The sequence below is a fragment of the Sander vitreus genome, chromosome 18, assembly GCF_031162955.1.
Source record: "Sander vitreus isolate 19-12246 chromosome 18, sanVit1, whole genome shotgun sequence".
NCBI lineage: Eukaryota > Metazoa > Chordata > Actinopteri > Perciformes > Percidae > Sander > Sander vitreus.
In genome coordinates, this window is record NC_135872.1 from 9670133 (window position 1) to 9683702 (window position 13570).

General features: G+C 39.7%; 1 protein-coding gene across 1 annotated transcript; it reads right to left on the reverse strand.

Annotated features, from left to right (window-relative positions):
- Positions 1–7862: 7862 nt before the first annotated feature.
- tmem121ab (transmembrane protein 121Ab) lies at positions 7863–8801 on the reverse strand. The gene has a single exon (XM_078275370.1). The coding sequence runs from the start codon at positions 8799–8801 to the stop codon at positions 7863–7865; it is 939 nt and encodes a 312-aa protein (XP_078131496.1).
- Between the last annotated feature and the right edge of the window lie 4769 nt (positions 8802–13570).

Genomic DNA, 13570 nt, shown 5'->3' on the forward strand with positions numbered 1-13570 from the left:
AACCAAATAATGATGAGGACAGTGACATTATCAGAGCTGTAACCTGTGGTCACTGGATGTTTTTTTTTTTTTTTAGCAGCCAATAATGAAGCCACTTCTAAAAAGGACAGTCAGCTGTTTTCACAACTGACAGCAGGACTTTTTACCACGATGCACACTCAGCTTTCATTTATGTGTATCTGTTTATGGCGGCCCCCACAGTCTGTTCCCTTGTGCATTGTGGTTCAGTAATTAATCCATTCTGCACACGCTGTACAGTTCATGACGGTAACAGAACACCTTCTTATCTACGTATGTATGAATATTATGTAGTCAGCCCTGGTGAAGGTAACAGTGTGCAATGGAGACTGATTGATTTGATTAAACCATCTGGAAAATCTAATGGTGAGTGCACTGGGACCTTTAATCAAGGTTATGGTTAGAATGCCATAAATCGCTGAGCGCTGTGGACTTTTGCTAATCCACCGACATCCATTATTACGAGAACACATTAGTGTTGGACAGAGTCCAAGGTTTGCATTTATTGTAGCCTAAAATATAGATTCACACACACATCTAATTTTAATTTGAATAGTTATCCATAATTAAAGTTGGGTGTTTCCTCCTATTAACAAATAACATTTTGTTCAATTTAGTAAATGATTAAATATTTAATCAAAAGCTTACTATTTTCAATTGTGTTTTTTCTTCTTTTCTTTCTTTCATTAACATAATCTGTGTTTAATTTAATGACGTTAATTAATTACATTTTCCAATTTTATTTGTTTTTCTTTTCTTTAAACCTGTTTAATCTCTAGTCTTATCTCTTACACATTTGTATTATTATTCCTTTTTTTCATGTGATGCCTATTGTGATACATTTCTAAGTCTATGTATTGCAACACTATTTCCTTTGAACCGGCAGTGTTTGATTTTTTTTTTTTTTTTTTGCACCTGAATGGTACTTGTTTTAAGCTTCATTAATTCTTATTTTTGCCACGTGGGGCCAGCGCAACAACCTGTAAATGCGACGTCGACATATCATTATGTAAAGTTGGTGCAAACAGTTAACGTTACGTTGTTTACGCTACACACTGAGCAGCAGCGGAGAGTCTTGTTTCTGGCCACCTGACTAATGTAAGGCCAATCTTCAATTTAGCTCTGTTAATTTTTCCATTAACTAATGAGGGAAATATCTAGCTTTTCTTACTGGGAGTTAATTAAATGAGAATATCATACCACTTTCTTGTCTGTGCGCTAAGTAAAGCGGAAGGAGCCAGCCGACCATTACCTTTAGCTAGCATACAGAAGGAAAGCAGGGGGGGCGGCAGCTAGCATAGCTCTCTCCAAGGTTAAGAAATACACCTCCCAGCATTTGTTAACGTTAGTTAACATGGTGTATCTTTTTGGTTTAATCCACACAGCAATGTAAAAACAAAATGTGGTTTAATGTGATATTACCCACCATAAATATAATGTTTAGAGTAAGCCCCTGCTCTCACACACAGGTGTTTTAAATTAGTCTTGCTGATTATACCTGCTCAGGTTAACATGTCGCCAAACTTCATATCTGTGTGAACTAGTTTGCGTCTACCATAGCTTTAAAGTAAGAAAAATATGATTATTATTGTTACACAAAAAAAATGTGAATATGTCTATAAATCTGCTTAGCAATCATAGAATAAATATGCTCCTTGCAGGCCAAACTGTGGAACTCACCTGAGAAGCAGCAAGTTTTCTTCAGTAGCAGAGTAATCCAGTGGTAGTTTGTAGTAGTCTGTAGCTACATCCATGGGAACATTGCATTCAGAAACTGCTAAAAGCTAATTCGGCATACTTTAAATGGGGCTTAGTTGCCAAAATGTAAACAAATATGGGCTAAAATAATTGCGGGGCTCAAGTTGTAGCCTGCTCACTCACTCCATGGCAATATTATACTTCCTGTTTGATGTTGGGTCTTCTTGACCCACAGTATCAGACTTTTAAAAAACCACACTAATTGCCACAGCGAGCTGCGAATATGCAAATATATGGCTGCAGAAATTCCATCATCCAAAACACACTTTTTCTCACTTACTTTTGGCAAGAAGGTTATTGTATGTTGACCAAGCCTCCAATGGACAATAAATGTCTTTTATGATAGAAGAGCAGTCAGAGTGATTTCCATACAGATTACTGTGCGCAGTGGGTAGTACAGTCAAAGGCGCGTGTAGCCAACAAAGTGATTGGCGTGAGAACAGAGACATTTATTAACGAGTGAAGCACCTGAGTGGACAAACTCCTACAGTCAGCAAATTCAAATGTGGTCAAGGGAGAGAGTCCGTAATACTAAAAATGCTACCCTCATCTGATTGTTTCTGATTTAATTTAGCTGAGTCTAAGTGCTACACAAAGTAATGGTTACACAGTAAATCAGAGGCAGACAGAGAAAAAGCGCTTTTACCGAGTTATTACATATGGAGAGAGCACAATTACATTCCTAAAACGCATGCCTGGGGATTTATGGATGAATCCCTTGCTCAGAGGGTCTAGGAAAGGTGATCTGTTGCAGAGGCAGCCACAGGTGATTTATTCTTTTTCCAAATTTGCCATTTACTTTCCCCCCTTCAACCACTTGCGCAGACAAGATTTATTCAAACAATAGTGGCATTATGCTGTGAGCCTAACAATGAGCTGTGATCCAGACCGCAGAAAAGATCTGGTCTCAGTCACAGACATAAAGGTTCTAAATAGTACCAAGGAGTGGCTTTTATTCATACAGGGGGGGGCCTTTTTTTTTTTTTTAAAGATTATTTTTTGGGGCTTTTCTGCCTCTAATTGACAGGACAGCCAGGCGAGAAAGGGGGAAGACATGCAGGAAACCACCACAAGTCGGACCCGAACCCCGAACCCCTAAGTCGAGGCATAAACCTCCAAGTACCTGTCCGCCTGCTCCTCCCACCGAGCCAACCCAGCCACAGGGGGTGGGTGGGTGGGGGGCTTTTTAATTAACTTCTGGACCTGGTTCTCCATTCCCATTCTTTGAAAAAACATTTTGCTCCAACATAGACTCCACAATCTCAGACATTTTGTCACCTCACGATGCTGCATCTTTAGCTCTGTTCGAGTTAAAAAGGTGATACACTAATCATTTCAACATTTAGACTTATAGCTTACTTACATTTAACAAATCATTTTGTGGTGCATGAGGTGTGTAATTAGATTTTTGTTTTTGTTGCATGGTGGCAAAACTAGATTAACTGCTGTCCTCGCTAATAAGGATGCTCTAAATATAGAGACCTGAATGTGACAATACAGTGTGCAAGCTGACACAATTTTGAGGGATTATTTATTGGGGTAGAGCAATTTCTCTTCCTGTGGGTGACGGATGATTGACAGTAAACAGTGTAATGCAATATTAATGTTCAATAATTTAAACAGCGAAGTTAGGCACAGTTGGAAAAAAAAAAACAGTAAGAGGAACTGGTTGCACCCTTTTTCCCAACAGCATATTATGCAATAATGCAACAGCAATGTCCTGCGTTTGAGTAAACAAGCCAAAAATGTATATTATCTGAACCACTTTATTTGGAGTTGAAAGTGAGTGCAACCAAAATGGCAATAATAATCTGTCATTGCACAGGAAAACCATGCACCTGTACTACGGTTAGTAAGGTTGGTCAAGGTTGAACCAGTGGTCTGTAAACTGTGATGGATGTTTACTACAATGAACTGTTTCGCTTTAACATCAAACGTACAATAGGGCATAGTTTGCATGTGGTTGTGCTAAGAATAAAGTGCAGCACACAATCCCACAGAGCAGCTATATTGGATGCGACAGACATCAAAATGTAAACAATCACAATATTAAATTTCTTTCCTGGTATCGCATCCTCCTTTCTCCCCATGTCCTGGAGTTAATTTACTCCAGGAATTCAAAGATCCTCAATTCTTCTCTCCAGTAAAATGATCAACATCATAACTTCCATGCCAGAATTTCAGTGGACACGCAGGTCAGCATATTTGGGGTCAACATTTAATTAGTTTGAACTTTTGCTACAAAACCTGGCAGAAAATCAGGATAGTACAACCTTGAGAGATAATTAGTCTTGCACTTCTGGTGTTAAAAGACACATCATCATTTTACCGTTCCCTCTTGTTTTCTCTTCCAAATAAGTTTGGCTGTGGCTATTGCTTGGGTTTATTTGAAACCTGCATGATTGTCTGACTATGTGTTTTTTTTGCTCTGATTTCCTTTTAGCGATTGCCACCACATTCCCAGATCTCAGCAATTTACTTGGTGAGTACAATGTTATTATTACCGACAGGAATCAGCTATGAACTGGAATGACCCCGAATAGTCCGAATTAGTGATAGATTTTATCGGCCAGCCGATATATCGGGCCGATATTTGCGTTTTTACGTGTATCGCATCGGCCGATACGCGGCTGCTGCGTTTGCCGATAGTTTTTTCCCAGCATTATTTACAGACAGGCGTCCACAGGCAGCTCTGTGTTGCTGGAGATGCTGCAGTTCTTCTTAAATTATAAATCAAGCACTTTATTTCAATGGCTACTTTTCAGGTTTATTGTTTTGTTAAATTATTGACAAAGGACATTGACCTGATTATTTCTGTCTTATAATATGTCAGCAAGCAAGGCATCATCAAGGCTGTGTTGTAGATGTTGATGAAAGCATTTTACCCTTGCACAGTTAACCATATGCAGTGCACCCATCCATATGATGCACATTGCACACATAATTTGGGTGATATGAATGTAAGATGATTGCAGAAGTGACACTGATCTGTGTTTTTATTTATTATTTTTAAAGAAATGGCAGAGCAGATTCCGAAAAAACAAATCCAGTGTGGCAGGGTTTACATTTTTATGATGTAAATTGAGGGAGCAAAAGCAGTATCGGCTCCAAATATCGGCTCAAGAAAATCGGCACTAAAAAAATCCATATCGGTCGATCCCTAGTCAGAATTCAGGAATCGCTCTCAACTGTTTACTTTACAGTAATGACAATGCATAAATAAATATAGTACAATAAAATGTACCATGTAACATATAAAAACAATATATAAGCAAATAAACAACTTTCTAAAGCCATGAAGAATTCAACAGTAGGAAATACCTTACAAATAGAAGCAAAACTACAGTATGTCAAAGTGACCTGATATGTTTCTATTTCATGTGGCAGTTATTAGGCCTTATGGTGTAGATTTGCTTACTGTAAGACGAGAGCTGAACTGAAAACAGACAACCAGAATGAACTGGATGTGCCTGGAGAGATATGCCCCAGAAATACTTAATACTTCAGCAAGAACAATCAATATCTTTCGACAACAGAGATTCCAGATAGACTGTCAGTTTGTACAGATACTGTGAGCCCCAAACTGATCCTTCTCACCCAGTTAAACGATTGGTTGTGTGATTAGCTTCAAGCAACAATACAGTGCGCGTGGGGCATGAAAGCACCGCTTCTTGCGGTGCCGTGACTTTCTTAACAGGGTTTTAGTCTTCCTCTCTGTATTTTGCATATTTTGCAAAAAAACTTCCTAGTTTATGAGCAAGCAAATATACTGTAACTTGGGTCTTGTAGCAATTTGCCAACCAAGCACAATTCTACCTGAATATAACTATAAATATAATTAAGCTGTTGCAATAGCTGTCTTGTTTTTGCTGAGGATATTTGGCAGTACTGTGGGCAAACCTACTTATGTCTTTCCTCCTTGCAGTTTACCCCTGCAAATGAGGATACCTTTAATTAATAATAGCTAACGGTTAGTCATACGTATACACCTTTGCAAATTATAATAGGACTGAAGTTTGTTCAGGTCTTTGCAGTCCAGTTAGTCTAATTTTTAGCTCCAATGGTGCAAATAAACAGCTTTGAACTATTCTAAAAACCACGAATGATCTTCTTAAAAATATCCTCCATTATGCTTAAAAGATTAGTGATTAGTGTTAACGGAACAAAAAAGCAAGTGGGAAGGTGATAAAGAGAACTGGGAGGAAAAGGGAGAAACAATTTGAGAAAAGGTCATACATTTTAATCACATTTTAAAGATTAATTTATTGCTTCTTTTCCCCAAATGTGATGCCTGAGGGGTAGAAAATGAATGCCGGAGGCCAGGAGGAGCTGCTCAGCCTAAATATTTATGTGCTGTGTAGATTCTTCGATGCAAAACATAACAGAAATGGCTTTGCTGTTAGGTAGCTGTTGCTTTCAAGTACAACAAGAGCACCAAATACTCCTCAAGTTAAAGCTTTAGTGCGTAACTTTTTGATATAAATAAATGTTACATTCAAGCCATTGCCAAATGAGTTGCTACAAAGCAAATTAAGACTATCAGCTCCACACAGCTCTCTCTGTATTTCTCAGTATGACTATGTTCAGAAGATTGTGGCGTCCGGTGACTTTCCCGCGCAGAAACTTGAGTGACGATAATTACCTCTTCTGAAGAGTCCATGTTTTTTAATCCTCTGTGTCCTCCTTGGCTACTAGCTACTTGGTGGAGGAGGGGTGGGGGCGCGTGCGCGATCACGTCAGGCTTGTATCTTGTGGACGCGCCGACAGTTTTGTTGTCATTACTTTTTTCTCATGGGGGGCAACAGAAAACTACGCACTATAGCTTTAACTAAAAATAATAGTATTATATTAGTATTATTTAATCAGAATTTGGAAAAAAAAAACAAGCCCTCATAATTATTCTTTTATTCATACTTTTATTAAAACATCATTGGCCTTCAACAAGTAAAGAATGTACATAATAATAATAATAGTAGTAGTAATAATAATAATAATAATAGTAAACTGAAGAACATCAGAAAAAGGTATTTTCTGTTTTTTTATGCTTTATCTTTTGTCAGTTCTTCAGTGAGGCGTTCTCTAGTCTCTCTTCATTCTCTGTCTTCAAGGCTTCCGCTAGTTTAAGAGGAATGTACAGTACAAGAAACAAAAAGTATCTTACCCCCATCATATTAGTTTTTTTTGTTTTTTTAATCACTCACTACATATTTTGTCTCATTTGCAATTCATCATACCACACATCAACCACTCCCACCTGTTCCAGAACAATTTAAAAAAGCCTAAACTTCCTGTGGTGAACACATACGCTTGCAGGTACACATACTCTATAGACTAGTGTGCGTGCACATAGACACACACACACACACACACACACACACACACATTAGAACACACGCTTGGATGCCTGCAGTGGATGGTATAGTGCTGAGCTCCGGTGCTTTAATCAAACCTTTGGTCATAAAGCCCCACACTGACCGAGGCAGCAGCTTCCACAGAGCTCATTTCTCAGCAGAACCAAACCGAAGGAAAAGCATTCATCTGCCACCAACCTTGCTCTAGCACAGCACAGGCATCCCCCCATGACTGACCCTTGTCACTCACTTCTCCTCCTCTCCATCATTGCTTCACGCTGAGTGGTACGTCCTTTGATGCTAGAATTCAAAGGAAATGCCACAGATGCACTGTCGAAAAAGTGACCTTTAAAAAATACAAGATACTCACCGAAGGGGGACCAACTGTCCATTTTTTCACAACATAATGTCACCAGGCTGCGCGCTGTGGAGATTGTCTCTAATAAAAGTTTGAACTTTTAAAACATTTGAAACAATTAAAAACACAATAGCACGATAAAAACCTTTGACTTGTTTTTAAAGTCTGCACACTGCACTCAGTCAAGTGTAGGTTTACAGTTTGTTCTGACAGGCAGGTGATGCTGAAAATCTCTTATGGTTTCACAGCAGTTCATGTTGGCTTGACAAGAGCAAAATATCATCCTGCCATGCAGCTGATTTCTCTATCTACCTCCAATCCTGGAGCTTTCATAAAAAGCAGTCAGTTTCTAATGGTGCTCAGTCCAGCGCTGGTGGTCATGTGTCAATGACATCCTGCGCCGGCGAAGGTTCATGTGGCAAACTGGTGGAGTTGGGCAGTGGCTGCGTGTGGCTGTTCTGCTGCAGCTCTAGCGCCATGGCGTTTTGCGGGTGGGGGAACTCCTTCACTTGTCTGCGGTACTCCAGGAAGGTGGACGCCTTTGTGGCGATGGCCACCACGTTCTTTCCGACAAAGATAGTGGAAACACGGCTGTCCTGAAACAGCACCATGTTAACACCTCGTATGAGGATGGTGACCACATTTATGGTGACCAGGCTCAGAACTGGGTACAGCATCATCTTCTGGGGCGACATTTGCTCCCCCTGCATGCTGATTTCACTGAGCGACACGCAGGGCAGGATGAGCAGCAGAATGTAACAGTAGAAGAACATCAGGCCCTCGGCCCAGATGGGCAGGCCTGTCCGCTGCGGCTCCCACAGGTTGGCTTGGATATCCAGCAGGTCCAGCAGGTCCAGAGCTACCCAGAATAGACGACTCCTCATGTCCTCCTTCTTCCGGAAAGTTCTCACATATTCCATACTATCCAGAGCCACTAGAACCAAGTATAAGCCTGGTACGCATACAGATAATAATAACGTCAAAGCCTTCCGGGCCACCGTCTCCAAACTCTTTCTGTCTGCCTTGCAATTCTGGAAGACAAAGTAGAGCTTGATCTCCAGGACAAAGATGTACAGAAACCACAGGATCATGGCGTATCCTCGCCGGGCGGTGCGCACCTCAGCACCGACCCACACTGCCACATATCGCAGCACTATGAGGAAGCATACATCCCCTACCAGCACTATAATACACACACCAATCTTTCTGGGACCCTGGTTCTGCTCCACCAGGTAGGCGTCCATGAAGGCCATGCTGGTCATGATGACGATGGTGGTCAGGCACACGTGGCGTTTGTCTGGTGGCGGCAACACCATGGCGAGGGCACCTGCTGGCTCTCAGTCTCACTCCCCAGCTTTAAAAAGCAGAAATAGTTCAGAAGTTGAATACGGCACTGTGTCCACTCCAAACCTTTTTGGTTGGAGAAAATAAATTCTGTTAAAGGTGCTCCGACAGCTCTGGTGTGCACAGAAAATGTCTGGCTAGTGTGTCTAATATTAGAACAATACTATAAGTCACTGCACTAATAGTCTGCGAGAGGAGGATGGTTATAGCAGTGTAGAAGCAGAGCAGTGTATAGAGTCAGCTGAGAAATGCTGGCTGCTGATTGCTCTCAGACCATGTGAAACCGGGAACATCACCCCGTTACTCAACGAACTTCCATTGATCCGCCTCTGCCCCTGAGCAGCAACTACACCAAGTGCTCTACAGCTGACACACCATGACTGATAGTAATCCACACACAGTCAAATGGAGAATACTCTTAGAGCAGGCTCGGTCTGATAGACATGTGATGGGATAGCGGGACACGGTGCTGCAGTGTAGAAATGTTTATGGGGATGTTTATTTTTGTGTGAGACCGTGCAGTAAGCAGGAGTTGTATGCGTGCCCGTGCTGCAGCTCAGCATGTGCGAGGAATTCCTCTTTGGATACTCCTGTAGACGATGGTGCAGTGTGTGTGGCTCCTTGCAATCCTGCAGTGTGTGTGAAGGAAAATGGAGGAGAGAGAGGAGAGGAGTCTGCAGTGGCCAGAGGCCCCCAGCCGCCATAAATCACAGAGACAGCAGGTCAACGGCCCATGAGGCCTTTCGTCTGATGCCGGCTTCCCTGTGGGAAGGCTCTTATACCGGGCTGAAGATCCATTCTTCCCCCCTCCTGTTGCCACGTGCCAGCCTCTCTACAACCTAGAAGAGGGGGAAATAAAGAGAAGAGAGGGAGGGGGAGGGCAGAGAAAGGAGAAAGAAACCTGTCAGCACTACTAGACCATATAACACAGTTTTCATTGCCAAAGGCCATCCACATATGAGGAGCCAAACAATGTGTCAGCTCGACTCCAATATAGCCTGTTTAACTATTGATAGGACAGAACATATTGCACATGTTACAGTAAGACTGCTTCAGGATGTCATTACCTCTCTGTTGTCTGTAATCTGTCACAAGACATGGGGATATATGGCTTAATATTCTCCGATGGTAATGTTATTATATTCTGCATATTTTGGGACATAATACCCAGTAGTGTAATTTTGAGAGTTGAATTAAGAGGATTCTTTACAACAAATTGTAGAAACCAATTTTAAAGTCTCATATAGTAGCTGCTCTCTACCTCTTTTTCTTTTTTCTGCATTCTCATCAACAGTCCAGTCGGACGTTTACAGCACTTTCTAAAAAAGAAACTGTACAGATGCCGAGCGCTTAATTCACCAGCAGGAGCTCACCATGTGCACTGGCCTCGTCTATAACAGTGTGTCTAAATATTAGCATAAAGAGCAAACAAGGCTCGGTAAAAGAAAGTGAAATGTGTTAATTGAGCCGAAACATCTCCCTCGGTTTGAGTTTGGTGAGCTTTAACAAAAACTAGAATTTATCTATTGCTTTCTTCTGCTCTGTTCATTTCTATCTGCTCCTGTCACTGGATCCTTCAGGCAGAACACAAATAGCCTAAATTACCTTAGTGTTTCTGTCAGCTGAGGTACGTTTCAAATCAAGATATGACCGTATCAGAGAGCACCGGCAGCGCTCCGATAACCAAACTTATTTGGCTAAAGCAAGTGACTGAAACTTGTCCCTACAATATGTAGCCATCCTAAAATATTCCAACATTCTCAAAAAAAGTTCAATGTACCTACAATGGCATACAGACCCAGATATTAATAATGTTATAAAGCACTGGTTATAAAGAACAGGTTATACCTGACCTGTTAGTTTGCCGTTTATTTCAGTATTTCTCAACCTCATAAAAAGCAAAAACTGACAACTTAAAAAGCCTACATTGTGTATAAACATTAAAAATAGATCTTTTAAGGCTACTCCTGTGAGTTAGTATTGCTTTTCCATGAAGATGGGGGACCCACAACAGACAGATTTTAATGAAGGTCAAAATCAATGCAACAGGGATCGCCCCAGTGCCTTTGATGCATGTTGTTCCCTATCTCTGTCTTTCATTTCATCATGAGAAAACAACCAGGCGGCTCACTGCCTCTTCAGTAAGCTCCCATCAGGCCACTGGTTGGCTCCATCAGCATCAGGACCACCAGACACCTGAACAGTTTTTTTCCCTACGGCCATCACTTTCCTCAACAACCCATCCTAGTTCCCTCCTTCATCCCCATCATCTTTCATTATATGGGCCGTGCAACATGTGCAAATGTAGCATTATACATCAAATGTATTATTCTTAACTTGCATACAATGCCAATTAGTATATGTAGCATAGCATTTTTGTCATTCTTAACTGTATATAATATAATTCTTGTATTTAACTTTAACTTTTAACTTTTTTGTTTTACGCCGCTGTATCACCAAGTCAAATTCCTGTATTCATTTGGTGAATAAAGCTATTCTGATTTCCTGTCATCTCTTTACTATCGTTACCTAATTAAAGCATAAAACAATATCAGGTTTATTTATATATATATTTATATATATATATATGTGTGTGTAAAATATATAATATTTTAGACTTTGGAAGTCTTTTGTAGACTATAAATACTTTAACTGTTTTCATCGGCTGAATAGTACTGTCCATGACAGTTAGTTTAAATTTGATGTGTAAAGTTGGTGAAGTGCCTCTTTAACTAAGATAAGGGCACTACTTCCTTATAATACAGTCTTTGTCAATGGTTATTAAGTAATTTATTAATACTTTATAGGTCAGTTATAATCAAATAACAAGAACAAATTTGGGGTTGTCAGTTTGGGAAAAAAAAAACATTGGATGGTATGTCTTTCTATCATTGATTATCTATCTATTAGTCTTTCTATTTGGTAATAAGTCAGTTCTAAATGTTTTTCTATTGATGGCCATGGTTGCACACTTTCTAATAAACCATCAAGTCTGTAGTTATAAATGTCAATACGTTGTTGAAAAAATTGTTTAACATAAAAAAAAAAAAAAAAAAACACATTTGCTTTTTTGTTGAGTGTTTGATGAGAAGATCAATACTAACTCTCACACCTGGTTAGCTTAGCATAAAGATTTGAAACAAGGCGAAACAGCTAGCCTGGCTCTGGCTAAAGATATTTGGACATAATGGCATTTTTCAACATCAATAAAATAAGAAATGCTAGACCTTAAATGTGTCATCAACAGTGTTTCTAACAGAAATGGAAGGCCAAAGCTTAAATGTGTGCTCTTGCCATTTACAGATCAGTTTAGAAAAACAATTGCTAAACTTTTAGTGATATTGATTGGATTCATTGTAAAAAAGCCAATCTAGAAATGCATACATATTGTTCCACCGCTATGCTTAATTTTCTAAATCAAAGGCTTCTTCACTGCCATTTTGACTAACTGAGCTCTTGATATGAGAGATTTAAGTATGTGATAAATAAACATGAGTTTGATTTCAGCTGTGCTGTGTGAAATCACCTAAGCAAAATGGGCTTTTGAGGTTTTTGAATGAGATCCAGAGAATGTTGAGTGGTTATTTTTCATCAGAAAATACCTTTCTTAAAGAACATGAACTGTATGTACACCCATAAAGGATATACAGGAAAGAACAACAACACCCATAGAGCTTTGATAGCTCATTGCAGAAATGTCAATGGATGCCTTTTGCTGTGTCACTGTGACATATCCTTGTGTGTTGAAGAAGAAAAATAACATATTACATCTAATAGCATCTGTCAAAGGCTGTCAATGGAAGCCCATCTTAAGAAGAGCATGACACCAGAATGAGCCTCATTTGTAATCCAAGCATGAATTTGAATGTTTAAAACCCATTATGTAGAACAGTGCCTAAGTAAGAGATTAAATTCATAGGACGGTGATTAATTGACTGATTAGCAGAATGATGTGGATCATTAACATGCTATAAGGAAGGCTGCTCCCACATATACAGTACATCACATCATCATTTAAATGCCATTAATTATTTAAAAAAGACTTTTAGATTGTTTCCCTAATGAACGGATTACAGCCCGTGTGATAATATGAGAGTGCTGCTAAATTGGATGGTTTGAAACTCCCAGGAAATATGACTTCAGCTGCGAAACATGGATCCAAGATCGACGTGATTTTGCGCTACATGGGCGCCCGACGAAACAGAAAGCTGATGAACTTTGGCAGTAATAGATGATTATTAATCATTTCTGTCATATACCAACCTGGTCTCACAGAATTCCGTGAAATGAACACGGCCCCTTAACTCAAAATCTGTGACAGTTTCACGGAATCGCCGAAAATTCCGTGACGGGTGGTCTACGCACGGATTCCCTGATCACAGCACGTTTCTTTCTGCCAGTTGGGCTGCGGCAGAGAAGCTGTATAGCTTTGCTATTATTGGTATTTTTAGCCCAATAACCGCTGTTTTAATCAACATGTATTCACCAGATCGTTTCATGGTTTATTTGTATTTCTTTTAATGTTATTATTAGTCTATTTCGGCCAGGGAAGCTGGATTACTTTGTTGTTTATTTATATTTTTAAAACTATAACGCTACATCTAGCAACATATATTTAGATGTTATCATAGTATACATTTCTTTATTTTAATAATATTATTATATTTTAATTAATATTATTAATATAATAGAGTATTGCGCGGATTTTTTTAAACGTTATTACGGTGCATAACTTACTGGA